Source organism: Grampus griseus (genome assembly GCF_964374135.1).
Source record: "Grampus griseus genome assembly, chromosome: 12".
NCBI classification, from domain to species: domain Eukaryota; kingdom Metazoa; phylum Chordata; class Mammalia; order Artiodactyla; family Delphinidae; genus Grampus; species Grampus griseus.
In genome coordinates this window covers 15,116,030-15,142,946 of record NC_139006.1, presented here as the reverse complement: position 1 = coordinate 15,142,946, position 26,917 = coordinate 15,116,030, and the positions used below count along the sequence as shown (strand labels likewise).

Below are 26,917 nucleotides of genomic sequence, written 5' to 3'. Positions count from 1 at the left end.
AATGAATGCGACGAACACAGATTAAAGGGAGGAAGTTCTTCCCTCTGATCCATTTCTGCCACAAGGGAGCTGTGACAGTTTCCCTCTTGGGGCCCGAAAGTCCCCATCTGGAAAGCGGAGAAGCTGGGTGAAGTTCCATTTCTTCTCTGTATCCCCCAGAGTGCTTGGCATAGACCAGGGGGCTGAGAAATAAAGGGTGATTGAATGACTGTTTGCATGATGTCCTTTCTGGGCTGTTGTTTTCCAGGAGCACTGGGCTTCTACCATGACTGACACCGTGTTCAGCAACAGCTCTAGCCGTTGGATGTGTCCCAGTGACCGACCCCAGCAATCAAAGTAAGTTGCTGGGTGTTCCTGGGAGTTGTTTGCTTTGGGGCAATGAGGTCCTGATCTACACTTGAAGGAGGAGAGGAATAGCAAGGAAAGAAATTTCTCTCCCTGGGGTGGAGGAAAAAGAACCTAGTGGGAGTTTGTCGTGGAAACTTCACTGATTTTACTTCTTTGCAAGGTTGGAGTAACAAGATTAAATTCTGAGCTCCATGCCCTAAATGAGAGGTGGCTTGGTGGAATGGAAACAGCACTGACCTGGTGGTTAGAATCAGACTTGGTTCTGGTTCTAGATCTGAGCTACTCTGGGTGAATCTCTTTCCCTTCTTTGGACCTTGGTTTCCTCATCAATTAAATAAGGAAGTTGGACTAGATCAGAGATTGCAAACTGGCAGGCCACCAGCTGACTCTGACTTGCAGAAATGTGTTTTTTATTTTTTATTTTTGGCCTGATCATTTAAAAATTGGGAAATTTCACATAAAATAACTTCACATACTCTTTCCAGTAACTATTATACCTGAATCAGTGGTGTGCTGGATCTGTACCATGGTGGTTCCTTAGAGCTGATGTTAAATTTTCAGGAATTTTGCAAGTCAGTTGTTAAACATGGCCAGTATTAAAAATTAAGTTGTATAGTTTTACAATTAAATTATATTAAACACAAAGGTGGTGAATACTTAACATTAATCACTTCTTAATTTTTTTTAACACCTTTATTGGAGTATAATTGCTTTACACTGGTGTGTTAGTTTCTGCTGTATAACAAAGTGAATCAGCTATGCATATATCCCCATATCTCCTCCCTCTTGCGTCTCCCTCCCATCCTCCCTATCCACCCCTCTGGGTGGTCACGAAGCACCGAGCTGATCTCCCTGTGCTGCTTCCCACTAGCTATCTATTTTACATTTGGCAGTGTATATATGTCCATGCCATTCTCTCATTTCGTCCCAGCTTACCCTTCCCCCTCCCCATGTCCTCAAGTCCATTCTCTATGTTTGCGTCTTTATTCCTGTTCTGCCCCATCACTTCTTAATTATTTTACTATGTTTTGTTAGTCTCCATGTTATTTGTGCCTATGATACCTGTATGGTGAAATACTATATAATAGTACACTACTGCATGTTTCCTCCCAGTTCTGCATTTAGTGACATCATATAGGTACTTGAAATCAGCCACAGTGGGGCTTTTTCTCCAGAGGTTCAACTGGTAAACATTTACCAGCACACCACTGCCTGAAGACCTTTACAGTGTAAGTCTATTGTTTATCATCCCTGCAGATTTTCACTCAAAGGTCTTATTTTTTAAACGCTTGGTAATTTTTATTGTTAGCTCAATCTGTGAGAATCCTGGGGATCTACCATAGGAATATTTTCCTCAGAGAGGTTTGCACTTGCTTCTGCCAGGAATCAGGTGTGCTGCTCACCCAGGATGTGACCTGAGCTCCCTTAGAGGGTCCTGGCTCAAAGTGGGGGTCTCAGATTCAGCTTCCTCACCTTGTTAGGAGCTCAGAGTCAGCCTCTGGAACATAATGCTGGTATTTACATTGGCTTACTGCTCACAGCTCCCTGTTCTGGATTCAGTTTGCTGGATTTTCTTTTTCTTTTTTAAAAATTTGCCACATAAAGGGGTATAATTGATTTACCTCCAATAGTACACATTTAAAGTACAGTTTGATCATTTTTACACATATGTGCATACTCATTCCCCTTTGCAGTCTCTCCTTTCTGCCCCTCCCTCTCCCCACCCATCCCTAAGTAATTACTAATCTTCTTTCTGTAACTATAAATTAGTTTGCATTTTTTAGAATTTCTATAAATGGAATCATTCAGTATGTACTCCCTTTTTGAGAGATGTCTTCTTTCACTTCGCATAATTATCTCATGATCCACCCATATTGTTTTTCATATCAATAGTTTATTCCTTTATATTGCTAAATAGTATTTCATTGTGTGGATATACCACAATTTGTTTATCCGTTCACCTATTGATGAACATTTGGGTTGTTTCCAGTTTGGGGCTAGTACAAATAAAATTTGTATAAACATATATTTTCATTTCTCTTGAGTAAATACCTAGGAGTAGAATGTCTCAGTGGTATGTATAGTAGGTATATGTTTAACTTTTTAAAAAACTGCCCGTTTTCCAAATTGGTTGTACCACTTTAAGTTTCCACCAGAAGTGTACAAGAGTTCCATCTCTCTTCCTCCTCACCAACACTTGATATGATTAGTCTTTTCCATTTTAACCATTCTAATGTGTGCATAGTGGTATTAGTTTTGTGATTTTAATTTGCACTTCCCTAATGACTAATGATGTTGATTGTCTTCTTTTGTAATTTTGCCATTCGTATAACCTCTTTGTTAAAGTGTCTGTTCAAATACTTTGTCCATTTAAAAACTGGGTCATTTATCTTCCTGTTATTAAATTTTCTAAGCTTTTTTTCATGTGTTGTAGATAAAAGTCCTCTGCTGGAGACACATTTTGCACATATGTTTCTTGGTCTATGACTTGCATTTTCTTTTTCATAACAGTCTTGAAGAGGAAAAGTTTTTTTATTTTGATGAAGTTTGTTTTGTTTATTTGTTTCGAAGTAGGAGGGTTGTTGGAGAATTCCCTTATTTTCTAACAGTCCTAGGGTCTTTTGGAATATTTAGTGCACTCATATTCTTGAAGCAAAAGTCCCTGTCTATTTACTACTTCTACCTAAAACCTCCTCTAGTTATACAAGTTTTATAGTTTTGAAGACATTATTGAACTCTGTTGGTTTCCTTTTTGAAAGGAAACTTCTAGTTTCCAAGCCCTTCCCATGATGTCCTCTTGAAGCCAACCTTACTTGGCAGACAATATTCCATCAGCCAAAAATTGTCTCTGTAAGATAAACAGTTGACTGAAGGTGAATGGGGTAAAATATTTATTTTATTTAAGAAATGTCAGTTAATTAAAACCCCATACATAAGAGTTTACTTTAGTCAATATGAAGCCAAACAATTTGCCTTACAATTAAATTAGAATTATTCAAACAGTCTGGATGCAGTTTCATTAAAGTGCTTCTGGGCTCCTGTGAAACATCTTGGCATTCTGAATGCATCCGGCTGGCTTGATTGCTACTGCGTTTTCTTCAGATGTTAAAATTATTTTCCAATAAATGCTAATGGGTGAATTATAGTCATCACACATGCTATCTAGTCTGCAGCAGTGATGATGTGCAAATGCAGACGCTTCAAATGTCTTTCTCCAGTAAATTAAGAAATCTAGTCTTAATTAACTGCTGGCTAACCAGATACTCTTTACTCCCTTTGTGATTTCTCTCAGCCTCCTTGAATCTAACGATGGTGTTTGGAACACAGTTGTGGTTGTGTTTGAAAGAAGTGAATGTATCTGTTTCTTGCATCGGTAGGACAGGGCTTCAGCTGTCTATGTTGGGGATACATGCGGAGAAATGCTGGTCTCCGATAGTTGATACTTCTCTATAGTTTTCAAGTCTGCAAGCCTGAGAGTGCCAGAGATCAGAGGTGGAAACTGAGGCACAAAGAGGAGATGTGACCTGCCTATGGTAGCATGTCTAATAAGTGAAGAGCCTGGTCTCCTTTTTAGAGTGGAAGGACTTGCTTCCCCAAACTGGGGCACTGCGAGTTCTGCTTTCGGATGATCCAGTCACGGTTCAGGGCTCATTGCCTACCTCAGTGTGCTCCTTATCCCCCAGTGTTTGAAACAACAGAAACCAAGAATGTTATCATTAAGTGATTCCTTTTTAGTGCCAAAAAACATTATTCAAATACATAAATGATCAGATTGGTTAATTAATAAGCTGAACTGATTGGTCATTTTAATCAAGGCTGTGGCTCATACAACCCTACATTGCTGCAGCCTTGTTTTAGATGTGCTGGAATAAGATAATAATGACTGATAACAAATGGAAGTAGGTCATTGTGATTTAAACAGAACTGTGCGGTTGTGGCATCCAGGCAGTGTTGATATTGTTAAGAGATTTTTTCCCCTAACTTTATTCATTTTGTTCTTTCTCTTCTTTCTTTGCCTTCCTTCAGTGATAAAGAACAGTGAGTATTTTGTAATACTTTTATTTTTCTGCAGACTGAATTTTATCTCTTTTCTGATTAAAGTGGCTTTAAAGATAGATGAAGAGAGATGGTTCAAAAAGGAACTAGCATGTTTTACATATCTAAAAACAAATTCAAGTTGTTAAAAAAAACACATACCCCTCTTGATAAAGAAAAATATGAAATTTCAAAAAAAAATCTTGGTAAAAGGTTGGAAAATATTCCTTGGGAGAGCCCTCAATTTAATTTTTGTTAGCAATTAGTGGGATTCAGCAAGGTTATTAACCGCCCTGTGCCTCTGTTTCTGCAACATTTTGCCTGGGAACACTGTTTTTATTTAAAGAAAATATTAACTCAAATGACTACTATCATTAATCAAAGATGATGATGAGTAGAACAGAGCTTGTGGGAAGTTATGTGCTATACACATGGTCTCTGTCACATCATGGAAGGTCAGCCTGATTTCCCAGTGAAATGCCTTTGACTCAGAGGTCCTATCTTTGCTCATAACTTTTGTTTTAAATTGGATTCATTTCCTAAATATGCATGACAGATTGGATGCTGGGTCTAACAAATGAACAGTCAGGCTGCAAAGCAGATGGGACTTTGGTTGTGTGTACACATTGGGAAACTATGGGAGGTCATTTTTACCTTCCCCTTGATGGGGAAGTGTTCACAGAGCCACAGCCAGAGCGCCGAGTCTAGCCTCAGAACACCCAGGTCTGAGTCCTGCTCTGGGACTCAATGTCAGTGTGGCCTTGGGGCACTGCCCTTCACCTCCTTGAGCCCTGGCCATAATGTGGGTATGTTAACCCTGCCCTTCCACCTTCACTGGGAGGTGGTACGGTCAAATGAGATGCATGGGAAAGCTTTGTAAACCGTAAAGCACCAAAATCAGAGGAAGGTGTGGATCACAACCTTGCTTTACCCTTGTGTGTATTTTATATATATATACCTTGTATGTATACATTGTGTGTGCATGCATATATGTATGGTGTGTGTTCTACAGTCTCTGTGTTGGCTGGTAAGATTTTGGTCTCTTTATGAATATTGTGAGCATATCATTCAGACATGCTAGGGAGAGATGCTGAGATGTTGTGCGATTATAAATATGAACATCACAAGAGAGAAGTTCAAGACTTCAGAGGGTCCCAAGTGCTTCAGGCTTCCTGAATGCTGAAAGCTGAAAGGTAGGGTGTGTGTCCCTCCTCCTTCCCTCTCTCCTTCATCCTCTCCCTCCTCTCCTCTCCTCTCCCCTTTCTCCCTCCCTCCCTCCCTTCCTTCATTAACAAACACATATCATGCACTGTGCTAAGCACCAAGAATACAAGGTTAGCCAAAGTCTGAGTGGGGATGTCTAGAAGGGTTTACAAACAAATAGTCAGTCACCAACAAATACACTTTATAGTGCAAGGAGCTATAATAGCAGAATCACAGCGGCCAAGGGAGCACAATGATGGGCACCTAACCAAACTTTGGGGTCATGATGGGAGAGCTTCCTGGAAGAAGTAATGTGTAAGCTGAGACCATGTAAAGGAGGTACAAGATAAAGAAGAGACAGAGGAGTTCCAGGTAAGGGAACAGCATGTGCAAAGTCCAAATAGGAGAGAGAGCATGGGATTTTAGAAAAGCTGAATGGCACTCAGTCTGGCTTAAAAGATTACCAGGAGCCCGAGATCCCCTTAGCTTTCTGAAGGGAGTCGGGGAACCACAGCATCCTTTTGGCACCCTCTTTAGTCTGTTAGGGGTAAATTTCATCAAAACGGGCCTTTTTACCAGCAGGGCTTATGTAAAGTGTTTTGTGGTGTGGATGCCCCTCCTTCCACACTCTCCCCTTCAGGATTCATTAAAATCTCATTCACTGAGCTGTAAAGAGACTTCCTGCTGACACCTGCTTCTGTCGGCATCCTGGGGGAAGGGAGGGGATAAGAAGAAAGGAAAGAAAAAGGATTAATTTTCTGCACACCACCGCTGTTTAATGCTTCAGAGCCTTCGTGCCCTGACAGCATTTCCATCATCCCACTCCTTTTGGGAGTTATAATATATTAATAGAGACATCCAGTGGGTATTTATTATGTGACTGTTGTGTGCATGAAATGAAGAATCAAGGTGGGAGGCAGGAAGGAGCTGGGAATCTGCCTTTTGCAGTATTTTAGGGGGAAACATCTGTGAGGGGCTTCCACCTGCAGTCAGGACTAATTTCCTTTTGTGTTAGAGGCCACTGGTGCTAGTTTGTTGGGAGAGTTCCTTCTGACCATCTCTAGATGCACCTAAACAAGTACATTCAGGTCACAGATGAAGCACGTCCAGAATGCTGGTGTCTCGAGCCTCTGACCATATTCTCCCCACACAAGAGAATTTCTTGGCAATTCTCTTCCCTCTTCTGAGTGTCAAGCATCTGGAAGATGAGCAGGTCAACTGCAGTGATCTTTAGACTTCTATTAGCAGCAAAATTCTTTCTTTGAATACTGTTTTATTCAGAAGCTAAATATATAAGACAGATAAAGAGTGGCGATGGATAAAGACCTGTCATGGCTGAAAGCATTAAACATACCACCGTGCAACTGTAAGTTAAAATAATACCAAACTGTAAAGTAGGGAGTTTAACAAGCTTCACTTTTTTGTTGCCACAGTAGATAGTGTGTCAGTTATCTTTTGCTGTGTAACAAACCACCTTAAAACTCAGTGGGATAGAAAAACGATGGTTTATTCTCAGGGACCTGGGCTCAGCTGGTGGCTCTGCTGATCTTGGCTGGGCTTTCTCATGTATCAAAGGGTTGTCTGATCTAGGATGGCTGTGGCTGGAGTGACTCAGCTCTGATCCACATGCCTCTCATCCTCCAACAGGCGGTCCTGAGCTTTTTGTCATGGTGATGACAGAGAGTCAGAGAGTAAGTAGAAACACACAAGGCTTTTGCAGGCTTAGCCCCAGATGGCACAACATCTCTCCCCTGTCTTTTATTGGCCAAAGTAAGCCATAGTCCAAGCAGGATTCAAGGGGTAGGGAGAAAGACCCAGACCTTTTGGTGAGATCAATTTCAAAGTCACATGGCAAAGGGCATGGATACTTAGAAGGGTGAAGTATTGAGGTCACCAATGTAATAAACTATATCTCATGATTTTATTAAATATCAAAGATTAAATTCTTAAAAAAATTTTTTCTCTCACTCTCTTTTTTTTAAAACTGGCATCCTTGCTTTGCTAGTGTTGGGAACCCAGCACTGCCATCTGGGCTGACATGAGGATGGAGGGCCTGGTTCCCTGCCCACTCTGTCCATCTACGACCCACTCACCTGCAGCCCTTTGAGATCCCTCCAGGGAACTACAGACAATAGTTTGAAAACCATGGCTTAGACAGTTTGGGGAAGTAGGAGGCAGGTGCCCTTCAGTGATTCTCCAGGAAGCATTGTCCTAGGTATGTGAACGAGAGCAGAGATGGGCCAGCCCTCTTCTCCCTGTCTCAGCCAGTAAGCCAGGGGTCACTCCTCATGCAGCTACTGAGGGTCAGGAGTAGCCTCTGAAGGTCCCCGCAGGAAACAGACATGAAATCATTCCCACTTAGCAGATCTGGAAACTGACATTCAGAGTGTCTCAGGGCCCTAGTACACACTGCTAATAAGCCACAGGTCCAGGATTCCAATCTTAAACCCCGCCAGGTCAAGGAGGGCTCAAGTTGGTGCACAGTAGGCCCTCTGGGTATTTACTGGACTGGATACAATGCTCTGAGTAACTTGTCCAAGGAGGCAACACTTTAGTCTCCACCTTTGGTTTTTAACGAGGTCCCAACACTGGACTCTGGTCTTAAGGACGTGGAGCTGGAATCCTGTGCCCAGAGGCCCTTGGCAAGGGTGCCACCATCCTGTCACAGGAGCATTCCTAAGGCCCCCATGCTCACAGTGTTCTCCAGCCCAGAGGAGGCCCAGACGAGCCCATTTTCTCCCTTGAGAGCAAAGGCTTTGGTTTGAAAAACCATCTCCTTTCCCTCTGTTTACTTTTGGGATTAAAACATGAAAATCCACAGGAGGCTTTCGAGTCCCCACTGAGACCAATCAGTGACATTTTCAAACACTAGATGAACTGTTTGTCAACTGCGTGTTTTTGAGCAGAGGATGGGGGTCTGCAGAGGTGCCGGCAGCCTCTAGCAGGCCTTCTGCTCATCTGCAGATGGAGACAATTATCCTAGGCAGGCCTCCTGTGGACCCCCATTCCTGCTTATCTTTCTGCAGCCGTGCATTTCCTGTGCATTCTGATTCCAGCGAGTTGTGTGGTGGGGTGAGAGGCATTGGCTTCAGGTCTGACCCATGGCTGACCATACCCATGACCAGACTGTGAGCTGTGGGAATGTGCCCTTGAAAGGGTCTCCACTGGGTCTGAGGCCCAGCATCTCACCTGTGCTCTGTCTTGGTCACTGAGCTACTTTGTAGAGGCAGGAAATAAATGGAGGTGGCGATCAGAAGAGAATGAAGGAAGAAAAGAAGGGATGAAGGAAGGAAGAATAGGGGCAGTTGAGGCATCCATTTCCACGGAAAACCAGAGGGACCTGGGGAGGTGGCTGGATGAGGTTATAACTAAGGCTCTTCGGGAAGGATGGGTGGTCTTCATTATGCAGGAGTCCAGTGTATCCTTTACAGTTAATGGGAAGAAACATCAGGCTGAGGGATATTAGCACACTGTAAGGAAGATCTTTCCAACAGAATGGCATAGACTCCTAATGAGAGAGTGAGGTCTTCATCACGGGGAGCATTCAAGCAAGGCTGAAAGACCCCTGTAGGGAGGCTGTGCCAGATGGGCTTTCAGGTGATCCTCAGTGGCCCTCATGCCTTTGTGTAACCTCCTCGCCTTGAATGCGTGCAGGACCTGGGATGTGTTTCTAACCTATAGAATATGACAAACAGGATGGAACATCACCCTTGTGATTACATCATGTTATATAAGACCCTGTCTCATTTGACCGGAGCTTGAGAGTCACCTTGTATACTTGATGAAGGAAGTGGCCCACAGGATGAAGTTGGAGAAGTCTGCTTGGTTAGGAATTGCAGGCTGCCTCCAAGACATGGAGGTGACTTCCTCCTAATAGCCAACAAAAAGCTGGGGTCCTAGGTCACATGGCTGCCAGGAAATGAATTCTGCCAATAACTCAAATTTGCCTGGAAGCTGATTCTTCCCCAGAAAGGCTCAAGATGAGAACCCAACCCAGCTGACGACTGATTGCAGCCTTGTGAGATGCTGAGCAGAGGACCCAGCTAAGCCATGCCTGGACTTCTGACATGGAAACTGTGAGATAATAAATGTGTGTTGTGTAAAGCCCCTAAGTTTGTAATAACGTGTTATGTAGCAGTCGAAAATGAACACAGACAATATCAATGGGGCTTTGTGCCACCCTGTCTCTATCCTCCAGCTGGACTGATTTTTCCAGTTATCTAATGCTACAGAACAAATCATATCAAACGTAGTGGCTTAAACAACAGAAACTACTTACTACTTCTTGCAGTTTTTGTTGGTAGATATTTGAGAGTGGCTTGGCTGGGTGGGTCTGGCACAGTTGTAGTCTTACGTCAGCTGGGGCTGCAGCCATATAAGGGCTCGACAAGGGCTAGAGGATCACACAGCTGGCACGTTAGGTGCTGGCTGTTGCCAGGGGCCTTAATTCCTCTCCACATGGGCCTCTCCACAGGGATGTTTGAGTGTCCTCATGACATGGCATCTGACTTCCCCTAGACTGCATGACCCAAGACACCAAGGCAGAAGTTGCAATGTCTCTTGTGACCTAGCCTTGGAAGTCACCCACGGTCACTCCCATTGTATTTAGCTGGTCACACAGGACCAGCTGGGATTCTGTGTGGGAGGGGATGGCACAGGGAGGGTGTGAATACCAGGGGGCAGAGATCCTTGGCGAGCATCTTGTAGGCTGGCTACCATATTGATCTTCCTTCACCTCCTCAAGCACACTGCCCACTCTCTCAACTCCAGGCCTTTGCAAAGACCATTTCTCTGTCAGGCTCAGTTTCTTCCTCTGCCTTCCTCTCGCCAACTCTAGTTTATCTCTGAGGTCTCAGTAGGAGCCAGCCATACCTTTCTGCAGCCTGCAGTTTATGTAATTTAGGAGAGCCCTCTTCAAAATAAAGAAGACAAAAATATCTCTCTTTTACAAAATTTTCAGGACAGATGATCATTACGAGAGCTCTTCCCAGGGCCTTGGAAGGTGCCTGTGCTAACAAAGGGTCCCAAATTTAAGCTCCACCAGCATCACAGTAAATCCTCTTCAGGGTCTCAGAGTAGATGTCACTCCCTCAGGGCGCACTCCTTGGTCCCCTAGAATAAGTGACTTCTGTTGCTTCAGTCTTGCTGTGGGTCACACTTATAATCAGACATTTATCATCCCTTTTGGCCATAAGGTATTGTGTCTTATTCAAAAACTCTTTCTGTGCTTACCCTCAGACACTATTCTAAATGCCATTGAAATGATAGTGACCCAGACAGGGTCCCTGTCCTCCTGGAATCCTACGTTCAGGTGGGGGGAGAGAGGCAACAAACAGGTAAACAACAAACTTCTTTCAAAAGATAATTTCAGTTAGTGATGGATACAAGTGAACCTGGGCAATGAGAGCTCAAGGAAGACCTCTCTGAAAGGCTGACATTTGAGCTGAGACCTGAATGATGAGAAGGGGGAGATCTGGGGAGATAAGTCATCCTGGAAGCCGGGACAGCAAGTGCAAAGGCCCTGAAACAAAAACAAGGTTTCAGTGTTCAAGATTGAGCAGGGAGGCCAGTACAGCTGGAGTGTAGTGAGAGGGGGCGAAAAGGATGGAGAGTCAGGTAAAGCACAGATTGGGTAGGACTTTGCAGATAGGCAAGAAACTAAGTTTTACTTTTATTAAGGTAAAATTCACTTAACATGCAATTAACCGTTTTAAAGTGCACACTTCAGTGGCATTTAAGCACATTCACCACATTGTGCAACCACAACCTCTATGTAGTCCTGGGTTTTATTCTAAATCAATGAGAAGCCATTGGAGGGTTCGGGGAAGGGGATTTGAGTATGTTTAGCGTTTGTTCATCCCCTGGATCAGAGGCCCCTGATCCAAGGCAAGATGTGTTTCCACCAGAATTTCCCCAGGCTACCCCCTCCTTCCCTTTCTCGCAACAAGACTTGCCCCCAAGACATCTGCTTCCATTGCTTTCAAACTCTTCCTTCTGTGCTCTTCTGAACAAACGAACTAAGGTGGGAGGATGGAAGAAGAGACGGGAGCAGGGAGGAAGATGGGGCCTTTAATTTCCAACTTTGAGTGTCAAAAGGGAATTTCATGCCTGCTGACGTGATTAGAGCAGTGGAAGTAATAGAGGCTGGCAGCTGATGGGGTGCTGGCTCCAGGGGATTCATAGTTACTGATTTTTGCCCCAACAGGGACAAGAATTTCTAGTGGTGTTGAACCCTGCATTCCACTTGGGCGATGCACCTCAGTGCCCTGGGGTGCATCGCCCAAGGAGATAAGGTCCAAGGTCTATACTTTGCCATAGACCACAGCGTTAGCTCTCTACCCAGCAGCCTCTGATCCTCTGCAGCGTTCCGTTCTCTCCGTACTGTGGAGGTTAAGTGTGCAGACTGCCCAGGTCCGAATTCCACCTCTGCCACTTCCAGCCATGTGACCTTGGGCAAGTGGTCTAATGTCTCCTCACCAGAAAATAGACAATAACAGTCCTGCCTTGTGGAAATGTTGTGAGGATTAAATGAGAAAATGTGGGCAGCCAGTAGGTGCTACATCAGTATTTGCTTTTTTTATTTTAAAAAAAAGATCAAGGAGAGCACAGGATGGAACCCAAAATGCTATAGGAGCTTTGGAGGCAGGAGGGCTAGATGTTTATGTGAAATCAAGAGATTTTTATAAAACTAGTTGACCACTAGTTTAAACTTTTTTTTAAGGACTCTGTGGCCTACACCAAATGTATTTGTGCCAGACAGGGCCTGGCGTCAACCTGGGATCCAGGGCCTCAGACCAGCCTCCCAGAATTGTTTCCGCTCCTGCTGTAGAAGTCTACTGTTGAGATTCTTTTCCTGAGAACACCATTATCCTCCAGGTTTCCCTGAACTTCCTGCAAATGCTACTTCCAGAGTGTCTGCCATGTGCTAAGCACTTAATAAACTCATCAGAACCTTATGAGGGAGGAGGTATGTGTGTCCTGTTGTACAGATGAGCAAACTGAGGCTCTGAGAGATTGGATTCTTTTACCCAGGGTCTCCCAGCAGGGATTTGAACTGAAGTTTACCAGACTCCAGGAGCTAGAGCCCAACCACCACTCTGCAACTGCTGACTTTGTCTGCAGCCTCACACCTTCCTATATTGCCTTTCAGGCTCCAGACGGGATGGTCTGTTCACCCCAGTGGTCAGGCAGACAGAGGGAGGAAGCAGGAAGAGCTGACAGATGAGGAGAAGGAGATCATCAACAGGGTGATTGCTCGTGCTGAGAAGATGGAAGAGCTGGAGCAGGAGCGCATCGGGTGAGGCCTGACGCCGCGCATCCGCATCCGGCCTGAGAGCCAGAGACGCCAGGAGGCTGTGCTGCTCAGGGCGGGTGCGCTGTGGTGGGGCAGGGCTGCCCTCGGGGTTTGTGACCTGTGATGTGCCAAGCCACCCGCTCAGGCAGAACTGGAATCCTTGGTGCATGAGCTGCGAGAGCTGGAAGACAGAAAAGAGAACAGGGGAGAGAGTGGGCTGGGGGCTGGCTGGGGAGGGGCTTCTGGGCTGGGGGTGCATTAAAGATGGAGAAGGGAGGATCTTCTGAGAGGGGGATGGGAGATTGTCTCTGAAGGCTGGAGACGCGTGTGTGAGCACAGGTGTCATACCCATTCCAGCTGCATAGGAATATGTTCTAGAGACATTGGCCATGCAGGTGCCAGAACGATAGCCGAGGGTGAAGTAAGGGGGAGGAAGTGTATGTCAACGAGACAGTGCGTGAAAGAGAGAGCACATCTGAAACGAATTATAGGAGAGAATTGGAGAAATCCATCCTGAAGGGAGACCAGCATGAGAGCGAGGTAGCAGAGGTTGGGTCTGGACTCTAAGAACTCGGCTTCCATCACAGCTCCCCCACTTGCCGGCTGTGGATCCTGGGCCATGTTGCTTCACCCTCTGAGCCTCAGTTTGCTCACTTGTAGAATGGGAGAAATAAAAGGAATAGTCCCACAGGATTGTTGTAAGGAGTAAGTGAAATGATGCTTGTATGGTTCCTGGACCAGGCCTGGTCGTACTTCATGCTTAATGAATGGTAGGAGGAAGGGAAAAAGTGGGGTTTGGAGGGCAGAGGTAACAAAAAACATGTATGGGATGTAAGAAGGTGTGTGTGTCAGAGTATCAGTGAGCCAGGACAGTGTTAGAGAGAGAGGGAGGGCTCTGTGTGTGGGCTTGGGAAGGGTGGAGTGGGGAAGTGAGAGGGGAGGAGTGTCTGGGAGAAGAGGAGAGTGAGCGTATGTATGGGGGGGGGGCTCTTGGCGTGGGTGGAAACTTCCACTGCTAGGATGCAGGGAGGCCACCAAGGCATCCTCTAAGACTGAACCTCAAATGGGAAATGGGAGGAGCTGCTGAGATGCCACCCCTTCCCCAGACCTTTCTTCCAAGGGGCAGCCTTTGCCAACTGCTTACAACTGGTTTGGGCACTGGGGTGCCCTTTCATCTCCCTACCCAGCCACTCAGTGGGAGGTTAACAAGATTCTTGGATGGAAAATGATGCTGTGAACACACAGGAAGTGGGTGCCTTTGATTTGAGCCTCTGCAGATCATTTTATTCAGAGTGGGCTAGGGAGATCAGAGGTGCCATTGACAAATGACAAATAACCTGGCACAGGCGGAGTCAGCTTTGTGCTCGGCCCTCCGTCAGGTTCCTCAGTAGGTTGCTAAAGGGATGGGTCTTGAGGGGTCTGCTTATAGGGTTGAGTTTTTATTTTGCTTTTTAAAAGATACATCAGGAGTGAGGAGTTGTCCAGGCGGGAGGTCTGTGAGCATGTGTGTAAGTGAGTGTGGGAGTGTGTGTGTGTGTGTGTGTGTGTGTGTGTTCACTTCAACCAACAAGGAGCCTCAGCCTTGCAGGAAGGAAGAATATAGATGTTAAATTCTTGCTTGGAAGCAAGAATTTCCAGCCTTTTTCCTGCGGAGCACTTTCCACTAGCTAACTTTGAATTTTATACATTGATTATCTCTCTCTCCCCTTTAGATTATAAGATTCCTGAGTGTAGAGATTTTTGCCTGTTTTGTTTGCCACAGAATCCCCAGTCCTAGTACACAGGAGGTGTTCAGTAAAATATTTGGTGAGTGAGTGAACATGGTAGACAATGCTGCCCCCCAATTTCTTTCTGCATCTCCTGTGAACAAGAGGCTGGAGAGCTTAGAATTTTGTAGTCCAGGGTCCATATTCCCAGGGAAGACACTATGATTGGCTGCCTTATGTTTATATCAGATTCTGTCCTTGTTAACTGTGGCCAGAGGTGCTGGCTACATTGTGCAAGCGTGGCCACTAGGCTGCCTTTGGGTGTAAAGTTAAGGGGATCTCTGTGGACTGAGCGGATTCTGGCTTGAACATTCTAGAACAGGGCTGATGGGTTCCCTGCCTTGTCCCCCATGTCCTGCCACATTGCCTGACCTGGTGACATGGTGGGAGAGCACAGTGGTTAATCCCTGGGACCCCAGAGTCAGAGAGACCTGGCTTCAAATTCCAGCTCTGCCACTTACTCCCTGTGTGACCTTAGATAAGGCACTTTACCTCCTCCTCAGCTGCAAAATGGGGATAACGTTAGCACACATGTCCCAGGGAATGTTTAATTCACATTCAAAAGATTATCGTGGTACCTGGCACAGAGTGCATGCTCAGTTAATGGTGACAATCATTAATGACAAATTTGCTGAGGAAACTTATTTTTTTACACTGGCCAAGGTCTCCGTTCTAGAATCATGCCCGAGACTCCTGTTTGGCAAGCCCCTGGCTTCCCCTGAAGGAGATTTCAGAGCCTTCCAGGGAAGCTGGGGCCAAGCCCATGGTGACAGAGTGTCCCTTTGCTGAGAGAGTATGTTTTCTGCCGGAAAGGGGAGGATAGTCCTAGAAGATTCTGGCTGAGGCCCTTTCCCCTGCTCCCTTCCAGCTGCCAGCCCTTGCTGGTAGCATGGCCAGAGGCAAGCCCATGCTATTTGTGTCTTATGACCTTGAACCTGCCCTCATTCCTGTTCTACTCACACTTCCCTGGGAGAGGATCAGAGTGAAGTCAGATGTAAGGAGAGAGACATATCAGACACGGATCGAGACTGAAAATGGGGCGCCATCAGGGCTCCCCCTCCAGAACCTGAGGCTCAGTTGATGAGCCTTGGGGGCTTCAGTTCTCCACTTGTCCAGTGAGGCGGGTCAGTCTGAGTCTCAGGATCCTTCCTGATCCGACTCTACAGTATTTGGGGGTGTCTGGTGAAGGACCCTGTACCCTGTGGTTGGCTGCACCTCTCAGAGCAAATGAGCTCCTTCTGGCTCTTCTAAGTGTTAAAACTGCAGATGTAGCTGTATCCCCTTCTGGGTCTAGACACCAGCTCTGTGATGCTGAGTTTTCTTTTCTATTACCGAACAGTCATCTGGGAGACACGTGAAGTCATCGTTTACATAGTAAACAATCATTATAAATGGGTACCATTTAGTGATTGAGCACTTACTATGTGCCAAACATCAAACCTAAAAACTTCATATGGATTTAACTCATTAACTGCTCCTCTCAACCCTATCAAGTAGGTGCTATTTTGCAGGTGAGGAAACTGAGGCTTAGAAAGGTTAGGTCACTTGTCCAAGGTCACACAGAGCTAAGATATATGTCCCTGTCTGTCTGGCTCTCAGAACGATGTTCTAAACTATTAGGTATCTTTCCTGAAGGTGTGGCCTCAAATTCTTAGACTTTGCAGGACATGGACATTTTTAAAGCTCAGGTTTGGAGGGGGCATTTGGGGAGCTACAAGCTAGAATCCCTTCTGTGCTGGCCCAGTGATTCCTTCCCAGTGATCTTATTAACCTGTTTGTACCTCCAGAGCTGCCAGAACTGGTCTCCATGGTCCTAAGGCCATGGAGAGTTCCCTGGGAGAATCACCCTAAGGCGTCCCAGGAGGTGCTGCCTCCCTGGGGCAGTTTTGCTAGAGTTTCTGCCCCAGGGAGCACCAGATGATACAGTGGACCAGAGTTGGTTCTCACCTTGGAGCCTCTGCTTTTGCCCAAGGTGGTGTCTAAACCTTCACTGAGTGGTAACTCAGCCCACAACCAAGCTCTGCTCTCTTCAGCACCCCCAGAAGGAAAGCTGATGGTCAGAAGGGAAACTCATTAAAGAGCCTCATTTTGCCCCACATCCCTTATTCAAGGCTAAGTGGGATCTCAGAATTTATTTTGCATGACCTGATTGCTGTAGATTTTCTATACTAGTGAGGACACTTGGCTTGCAAGAAAAGGAATTAGTTCCAGCTAGGTGGTTTCGGTTATCTATCACTGCATAACAAACCACCCAAAACTTACTGACTACAAGCATCAGTAGTATACTCTTTTTCATAATTCTGTGGGTTAAGAATTTAGACAGGGCTCTGCTAGGTTGATTTTTGCTCCATGTGGCATAGCCTGGGGTCACTCACTCAACTGCATTCAGTGGGTGGCTGGGTTGGACTGGAAGGGCCAGGAAAGCTCCAATCCTTTGTCTGTGCCTCAGTGCGCTCTGCATGGCCCCTCTCTCTCCACGGAATCTTTCCTTATTCAGTAGTCTGGCCCAAGCTCCTTTACATGGCAGCTGACTCCCAAGAGAGCAAGGATGGAAGTCTCCAGGATTCTTAACAGCTAGGCCTAGAACTGGTAAGGCATCGCTCCACTGCAATCTATTAGAGAGGAGAAATAGATCCCATCTCCTCCTGGAAGAACGACTTATGCATCCAGGGAAGGAAGATGTTAATGGTGGTCATCTTTGGAGACTGTATCCCATTAGGCAAAAGGGAAATTTAATATAAGGATTCAGAGGTATCTCAAGGGATCCAAGGGCAGGAACACAGCCTAGTCTCATGAAAGGTCTGCTTCTCATCCCACATCTTAGAAAATATAATCTCATACTATACCTTCCTAGTTGTTATATTTCTTCTTAGTCCTAATTCCAAATTCCCGGGGAAGGAACTCTGATTGGTCCAGGTCACCCTGAGTGCTGCCCCTCATCCAATCAGCTGTGGCCAGAGGTGCCAGGCTATACAAACAAGGCTGCTGAGTGCTACTCCAGAGAGTGCAAAGGGCCTTTGTAAATTGAACGGACACCCAGGGGGTGTCCACAGGACTTTTAAAACATATTAAATATGGAATTAAACATTTGGGGAAATTTGTGTGTGCGGGTTTTGTTTTTGTTTTGTTTCCCAGTGGTAGGTTCCTCCATGTCTTTATCATATTTCTTTCTATCCAGAGCCTCTCAAAGGCATTACTCATATATTCTGCCCGCAAGGGGACAGGCAGCTTGGTGGCTTCCATTTGAGGTCAACATCCCTCAACAGATGGGCCCAAAGAAGTAATTAGGATTTGGCATTAACCTTGGTGTCCAGACACTGTGATGGAGGAGGAAGTGAAAGAGACACAGAGAGACCTGTCGTTGACAGAATCTGTTGGATTGCTATCACCTCCCCATCCCAGTTCCACCATCCCCTATAGTTTTGGCACAGAATTTTTCCAAAATGTGGACAGGGGGAGAAGTGAGTAATAATGATTGGAATTTGCTACATCTAATTAGGTAGGCATCTTTCCTGTGGTTTGACAAGCTGACAGTAAACCAGATCATAGTCTCCTCTTTCCAAAGGAAGATTCCCCTACCGCTCCGCCCCTTTTTTTTGTTTTTTGACTTGGAGTCCTAGACATTCTGTGGGTAGAACTCCTGGGGTATCCTGATATTATAGACATAGTCATCCATGTGTCTGTGTGCTTTTTTTTTAAAATAAATTTATTTATTTTTTATTTTACTTTTGGCTGCGTTGGGTCTTCGTTGCTGCATGCGGACTTTTCTCTAGTGGCGAGTGGGGACTACTCTTCGTTGCAGTGCACAGGGTTCTCATTGCGGTGGCTTCTCTCGTTGCGGAGCACGGGCTCTAGGCACGCGGGCTTCAGTAGTTGTGGCACACGGGCTCAGTAGTTGTGGCTTGCGGGCTCTAGAGCACAGGCTCAGTAGTTGTGGTGCACGGGCTTAGTTGCTCCGTGGCATGTTGGATCTTCCCAGACCAGGGCTTGAACATGTGTCCCCTGCATTGGCAGGTGGATTCCTAACCACTGCGCCACCAGGGAAGTCCCTGTGTCCATTTTTAAGAAGAAATATTCATAGATTTCATCAGGTTTGGGGGGACTCTGAACCCCTCCCATGTTGAGAACCACTGAGTAGTATCTCAGTTTTCTCAGGGATTGGGTCGATGGCCTTCTAATGTCCATCCAGCCTTAATAATTTATGGAATCTGTTTGCACAAAATGAAAATGAAGTCTTCCTAATTCCTTAAGCAGCCCAGTGCCTGGCATAAAAGAGAAAGCAAATGAATACATATTGGATGAATTCTTAACCCAACTGACTAAGCCTCTCATTGAATGTTTTTAACCTCAGGATTTCCCGGACCTTATCTATAAAATGGGGAGTTGGACCATGTGGTCTCCAAGTCCCTCTAGCCCAAGGTTCCTGAACCTTGGCACTGTTTACATTTGGGGACAGATAATTCTTTGTGGTGGGTGCTTTCCTGTGCACCATAGGATTTTTTAGCAGCATCTCCCACAAACTAGGTGCCTGTAGTAACCGGGGCTGTTACCAAGCTGTGACAACCCAAAATGTCTCCAGACATCGCCACGTGCTCCCTGAGGGGCAAAATCACCCCCTGTTGAGAACCACTGCTCTAGCCTTTTTGTTGAGTGGCTCAAGAAAGGAAGAAGAAACAAATGAGAATTTCCCTGCAACCACACTCAACTTCTAGAGAAATAATAATAGCCCACCCTTACAAAGCACCATGTGTTGGCACTGTACTCAAAGCTTTATGTAGATTCATCTATGTAACCCTCACAACAACCCTATGCATTAAGCCGCATTATTATCATTCCCATTTTACAGATGAGACAACTGAGGCACAGAGTGGTTAAGCAACTTGCCCAAGGTCACACAGTTAATAAGCAGTACAACTGGGATTACAAACCCAGGCTGGCTGGCTCCAGGATTAGAGTCCTATTCTGCTATTCTATAGAAAGATAAACATTTATAGCCAAGCATTGTATGAGGAACTTTCAAATATGTTGTATTTCCTTTAATCTCTCAGAGAGACAGACTATTGTCTTTGCTTCACAGACGAGATTATTGAAGTTCATGGAGGTTAAGACACTTGCCCAGGGGCACACAGCTTTTACATGGCCAAACCAGACTTTGAATCTGTCTTTCCACATTATCCTATTGCCTTTTGGCAGTGCAGGTAGGGATGGCAATTGACAAATGACTTCAGAGTTTCAGGGAAGTCAATAATTTACAGGGTGTCTCACATATTCACTCAGGTTGATTGGTTCAGTCTCATACTTCTTCCTACCATAGGAGAGTTCACCCCTCTCCACCACAATGACCCTTGTGCCCTGTGGGCCTCAGCAGCACATTCTCTCAACTCTGCTTTCCACAACAGAAAAGGGCAGGTGGAGGGGTTAGAAAGAGCCCCAATTATAAGCACTGAAATGAAACAAAGGCTTCATTCTTCCAAGGCGGGTAACAGCGTCTGGGTAGCTAGACCTAGCCTCCGATCCCATCTCTGCCACTTGCCAGCTGTGTGCCTTTGGTAAGTGACTCCCTGTCAGTGTGCCTCGGTTTCCCCATCTGTAAAATGGGAGTGAATAATAGAACTGACCTCACAGGTTGTATGACTTAAGGAAAACAATGCACATGGAATGCTTAGCACAGCTCCTGATAACTGTTGCTATTATTGGGTTTAAATGACCCAGCTCCTTGCCTGACTGACTGCATTAGCCCAGTGGAGCCCTCTAGCTGTCTTTCTCTCTTGGCTCCAACTCTGACCCAGGGTGACCCACTTCCCCAAAGTGCTGAGGTCCAGACCGGAATCCCATTCACCAATCCATCAAGGAGAGAGATTACGATCAACGGCTCCCCAGGTAGTGACGGTAATAAACAACGGTGGGAATTAATGAGTCTGAACTGCACACACCCTGCATGCCAGCCGCGTGGCTTCATGACAGAGCAACTTAGTCATTTAAGGACAGGTTCCTGAGAGACCCTGGCATTGGAGTTCAGACCACCCCCCTTCAGAGCAGCCATGTCCCTGTTCACAGCTGATGGCCCAATCTAGGCTTCAGAAAATGCCGAGTTTGATAAACTTAATGGTAACATCCACTTGGCAATTAGGGTGACGGGATAAGCGGCATGATTCTGGAATTAATGGTGTGTGTGTGTGTGTGTGTGTGAGAGAGAGAGAGAGAGAGAGAGAAAGAGAAGTTGAGAGACAGAGAGACAGAGATAGAGAGAGACAGAGAGACAACATGACATCCACTCTCCTACTTTGCTGCATTTTACAAACCATTGTGTAATCATGCTCAATCACAGCTCTAAAGGCAGCTGCTCTGGCTTCATACCATCAGTGATGGAACCCCAGCTTTTCACCATTTCCCTCACCAATTCAGGAACCAGCACATAAAGCCATCACACCTTCACAGGTAGGGTGTCCTCAACTCTGCAGCTCGCCACGTTAAGCCCACTTCCTGGAGCAATTGTACATGCATTAGCCTTCTCTTCGGCATTCGTCAAGACACTGCGGCAATACTGGTTTGAAAGCTCAAAAGCAGTTGCCTGAACGTTTCTGAGGCCAGTTTGAACTTTTTTGAGGGAGCCTGGGCTTAACAAGTAAGCACTGTCTGAGCTGCATTGGGCTTATATCCTTGTCTGCAGAAGGCAGCCAACTAGGGCTTGGCTCCCTGCAAGAGCAGAGTGTGTACAGCCGTGTGTGTGAAAGTGTGTTCTGTACATGGGTGCTGATCATGCACCTGTTCCTGTGTGGGTATATGTGCCATCCGTGTGTGTATTTAGAGATGGGCACACGAGTCCTGTCAGTTTCTAGTCACTGCAGCCCCTTTAAAAGCTTTAGAAAGACGGGGCTTCCCTGGTGGCGCAGTGGTTGAGAGTCCGCCTGCCGATGCAGGGGACACGGGTTCATGCCCCGGTCCGGGAAGATCCCACATGCCGTGGAGCGGCTGGGCCTGTGAGCCATGGCTGCTGAGCCTGCGCGTCCGGAGACTGTGCTCCGCAACGAGAGAGGCCACAACAGTGAGAGACCCGCGTACTGAAAAAAAAAAAAAAAAAAAAAAGAGCTTTAGAAAGACGGATTTCATGGGCAGATTTTAGCACCCTCGTTATATAGGAAAAAAATGTGAGTATAGGGAGCTATAAACGCCACAGATTTCCAGAAGAAATAATTAGCAGCAATCATGACTGAGTAGTTACCATGTTCTGGACATTTTACAAACACTCCCATTAAAAAAAAAATTTTTTTTAACATCTTTATTGGAGTATAATTGCTTTGCAGTGGTGTGTTAGTTTCTGCTTTATAACAAAGTGAATCAGCTATACATATACATATATCCCCATATCTCTTCCCTCTTGTGTCTCCCTCCCTCCCACCCTCCCTATCCCACCCCTCTAGGTGGTCACAAAGCACCACTGAGCTGATCTCCCTGTGCTATGCGGCTGCTTCCCAGAGTAAAATAGCTATCTATTTTACATTTGGTAGTGTATGTATGTCCATGCCACTCCCTCACTTTGTCCCAGCTTACCCTTCCCCCTTCCCGTGTCCTCAAGTCCATTCTCTAGTAGGTCTACATCTTTATTCCCATCTTGCCCCTAGGTTCTTCATGACCATTTAACTCTCATTTTATCTTTGCAACAATCCTAGGAAACAAGCACTTTGTTTTCCCTAATTTACACACGAAAAACAGAGGCTTAGAAAGGTTAAGTAACTTCCTTGAGGTCACAGAGCTAGGAAATAGCAAATATGGACCCAGGCAAGGTCACTCCAGAATGGACACCCCAACACCTGCATCATAAGTGCCTTGTGGGACTTCCCTGGCAGTCCAATAGTTAAGACACCATGCTTCCAATGCAGGGGGCGCAGGATCGATCCCTGGTTAGAGAACTAAGATCCCACATGCTGTGCGGTGCGGCCAAAAATTTAAAAAAAAAAAAAAGTGCCTCTTATTTCTAAATTCTGAAAGTGTGTGTGCGTGTAGGTGTGGATGTGTGTGTGTATGTGTGGAGAGTCTATGTTTTCCTGGGGTTGTACTTGGAGAGGGTGATTAGAACCTCACAGAGTCCAAAGTCTGATTTGTCTGACGTCCACAGCAAGGCATGGAGGAATTGCCCAACCCTTGCTCTGGAGAGGAGGACTGGAATCTGATCTGGACCTGAATCAGGTGGAAATAGAACCTAGATGGCAGATGGGGCGGGGAATGTGGGTGTGGTGGGTAGAATAATGCCCTCCCCCACCACAAATATGTTCACATCCTAATCCCTGGAACCTGTGAATATGTTATCTTACATGGCCAAAGGGACTCTGCAGGCATGACTAAGAATCTTGAGATGGGGAGATGATCCTGGATTACCCAATGTAATCACATGGGTCCTTATTGGAGGGAGGCGGGAGGGTCAGAGTCACAGCAAGATTGAAAAATGCTACACGGCTGGATTGAAGATGGAGGAAGGGGCCACAAGCCAAGGAATGTGGGGCAGCTTCTAGAAACTAGAAAAGGCAAGGGAACAGATTTTCCCCTCGAGCTTCCAGAAAGAACACAGCCCTGCCTGCCAACACCTCGACTAAGTGAAACCCATGTCAGATATCTAATCTCTAGAACTATTAAGATAGTAAATAATATATGTTGTCGTAAGCCACTAAGTTGTAATTTGTTACAGCAACACTAGGAAGCTAACACACAGAGTGACTCCTTGAAGCTGGCTAGCGTGCAATGGCATCTCTCACGGCCTTCCTGCTAGTGTACACTTTCACCACCACTGAGTTAGACCCACTTGGGGCAGTCTTGTAGTTTTAAGAGACCTGGTCCAGCCCCATGTGTAGACAAAGTCCAGGGACCTGCCTGCCTCATTCTACCTGGAACCACTGCGGCATTTGAAACTCTCACTGCTCCGAGCCTCCCAAGGACTCCATTCCTATGTCCATATGTTGTCTCAAAATGGGGAAAGTTGAGTCTCCTCTACTTAAAGCCCTTTCATGCTGTCCCATCACTCTTAGACTCAAGACCCTGCATGGAGTGGCCCCTGCCCACCCTCCAGCCTCATCTTCTACCATCCAGCCCACCAGCCCTGCTAAGCATCTCTCAAGTCCCTTGCACATGCTGTTCCCTCTTCTTCCAGTGCTTTTCCTCACCCTCTTTACTGGGCCAGCTCCTCTTTATCCTCAGGTCTCAGCTCAACAGTCACTTCCTCTGAGGCCCCATCTTACTGTTCGTGTCCCTCTCTGTGAGTTCTCATAGCTTCCCATACTTGTCCTTCAGAGCACTTACTCCGAGTGTAGTTATGATGATCGATGTGATCATTTAAGTAACATCTGAGTCCCCCACTAGAATGCCAGCTCCATGATGGCAGGCACCTCATTTGTTTTGCTCCCCCTTGGGTCCTCACTGTCTGCTGTCACACGGTAGGTTCTCCATAAATATTTGTCGAATGAATGAGTAGACCGTCTGCATCTATTGGGACAGCAAGGTCAGAGCAACTTGGGAATCCACTTCCCACCCCCTCCAGAGGTCATCTGTTGGTGCTCAGAAGAGGGGACATATAACCTTTCTGGTGCCTCTGGGAGCATCCTGGGAAATGGGAGATGCCCACCCAGCTTCACTGAGTAACCGTCAGCTCCCCTAAGCACCCAGCCTGGTGATATATGGGTTTCCTGGATTGAGGTGCAAGTAGGAGCCATAAAGTTAATCAGACGTGTAAAGACTTAACTAGAGAGTGACAGCCACTTACAATGTCCAGCTAATTGGGCCCTTAATGTGGAGACATTAGACAGGCAAACAAAAGTATCCTGCCATTGCAGACAGGTCTTCTCTTAGTCATTGAAGGTCCTTCAGTTTCAAAACACAAGGGGAAATCTTGATGTTTCAGCCTCAGCATCTGAGGATCCCTGAATGTTGCCCATGGCAGGAAGCTTGAGGTGCGTCTCATCTAACCCCTCACATTATTGTCTGGGAAGAGGGCACGCAGAGAACAAAGCCTTTTCAAGGTCATTGACTGGATAAGAGGTAGGATTCAAAGCCATGACTTTTAACCCTTGGCTTACATGTTCTCTGTCTTCAGAAATGCACTTTATTGTCTAATGTAACGTAACGCATGTTTCTTGTAGAAAGTTAAGAAAGTATGAGGAGTCCAGGTAATTGGTGCTTTAGGAAAGGGGGTAGCAGAAGCTTTATAGAAGGAAATTAAAATTACTCATAATCCCACCACCTGGTGATAATCCCTGTGAATATTTCAGTGTGTTTCCTTTCTAATTTTTTTTTGTCCAGTGCACACCATGAAGATATTCAGATGAGCATGATCACAATTCTACATCCTGGGTTTGGGGGTTTTTTCCCCCACTTAACATAATAAGGAGAGGATTTTCTCATGTGATTTCTCCCACTGCTTCCTTCCTTACTGAAGCATTTCTCAAAGTGTGGCCAGGAATTCACCAGCATCAGGATCATATAGGGAGTCACTTCAAAATGCACACACTCTGGACACACCCCAGTCCCATAGAATCATTGTCTGAATGTTGAACACTCTCCCCAGGTGATCTAGATGGACCATACATTTTGGAAACATCCCCCCATGCCGTGGCTCTCAACAGGACTGCATGCTGAAATGCTGGTATCCGGGCGTAACCAGATCCATAGCTGAGAAGTTTTAGAGCTGGGGCCCCAGGCATTGGTATTTTAAAAAAATTCTTTCTGGGTCATTAACACGGGTTGAGGGTTGCCGGCATCTTTCGTAATGCACATAGGTCTCTCCTGCCAAGACTGGTAACAACAAACATTCCTTATGGGGTGAAGAAACTGAAATGTTTTATCACCAGGATAAAGACCCATCTGTGACTCATGGTCTGCCGTGACGTAATTTGGACTTAACTTCCTGCAAAGTTTTATTTCCAAGTTTATGCTACTTGGCTGTTGGGGCCCTCCCTGTTGAGGCCCTAGTATTCGGGGCTGCAGAGAGGATGTCCAAAAGGGCGGGCTCCAGGAACTCCCCGCTCATCCTGATCTTTGAGCAGAGAAGGAAGGTCTGCCCATCCCCACTCCACTTCCTTCTCTCTTTATTGGTCTGGACTGAATTCACAAGTAACAAGGGTCTCTACGCTGAGAGATGTGAATAATGATCTTCAATCTGTTGTTTTTCCATGCCATTTGCTGCCACTGATAGAAGCTAATGAGACGCTCCCTGTACAATGCGTGTTAATGGGGGCTTTTGGAGTTGAGGATCGAATGGTGGAAGGAACAGGCATCTTGGTAGGGATGCTAGAGTGTGGGTTTGCAAGAGGTGGGTGACTCCACACCCTTATTTTCCAAGAGGAGACAAGTAAGCCTCGTAGGTTTCCTGAGCAAAGTACACTGCAGTTTAGAATTGGGTCATCTATCCCATACTGTCTTCCTGAGCTGGGTGGGCAAAGCTTGACTTGAGGCAGAAGGCCATGAGGGGACTCCAAGGAAAGCAAAGGTGGTTCACTGACACAGAGAATGAGATTCTAGCCCAGGCTGAGTGACCCAAGTGACTCTGTGCCTTGGGACCCCCATTGATAGAATGAGAAGAACAAAATCTAACCACTTTCTGGCTAGGTCAGTCCATGAAGGAGAAAATAGGTGAGAACAAAGGTGTGTGCCAAAAAAAGAGAGAAAAAGAAAATATATATCACTGTGCAATTTCCATCCCCTGCCCCCGTTAGCTTACCTCACTGTCTCATAATTCTGTGGCATTGAAAGGCAACCTGAAATTCATCTGCTCCAGATGACTTCAAACTGTTTCTTTAAACAATGGAACGAACTTTCCAAAGGAAATCTAATTCAACAGCTCAAACAAATGAAAGAGATAAATGCAGACATGCTCTGGACGAAATGGGGTTTTTTGGTTCCTCAGAATCACTCCCACCATACCTCTATAGTGGGTGGCCCCAAAATGGTCTCTGAAGAACCCCTGGGGCGCCATAAAGCACAATTTGACAACCACCAATTTAGCCCAACACCTTCCCTTTTACAGATGAGGAAACTGAGGCCCAGAGAGGCAAAATTCAGGGCTAAAATCCAGATTTCTCAACCCTATGTTGAGGATTCTTTAGGGGAACAAGATGATGGCACAGCTGTTGGGTGTCTTGTCCCGACCTCTGAGAAGTCAGAGGCAGGTGAGATAGAAGCAGCTGGGGTGACTGCACGTGTGCAACTTGGTTCCTACCAATGATGGAGGGTCCCTTGGTATGGGCAAAGCAGGGGAATTGAGCAGGATGGAGGTTGGACTGTTCAA

At 45.9% G+C, this 26,917-nt stretch overlaps 1 protein-coding gene across 4 annotated transcripts in view; it reads left to right on the top strand.

Annotated features, from left to right (window-relative positions):
- Window positions 1-265: 265 nt before the first annotated feature.
- The window catches only part of RPH3A (rabphilin 3A), a gene marked incomplete at both ends in the record, with an annotated part of 61,384 nt that continues 34,732 nt past the window's right edge, over window positions 266-26,917 (top strand). For 2 of the 4 annotated variants that reach the window (XM_082667190.1, XM_082667189.1), the window contains 3 exons: window positions 266-336; window positions 4,375-4,386; window positions 12,737-12,883. In XM_082667190.1, coding sequence (XP_082523316.1) covers window positions 266-336; window positions 4,375-4,386; window positions 12,737-12,883 — 230 coding nt within the window. The remainder of the gene's footprint in view (window positions 337-4,374; window positions 4,387-12,736; window positions 12,884-26,917) is intronic. The other 2 variants (XM_082667192.1, XM_082667191.1) reach the window with 1 other exon arrangement.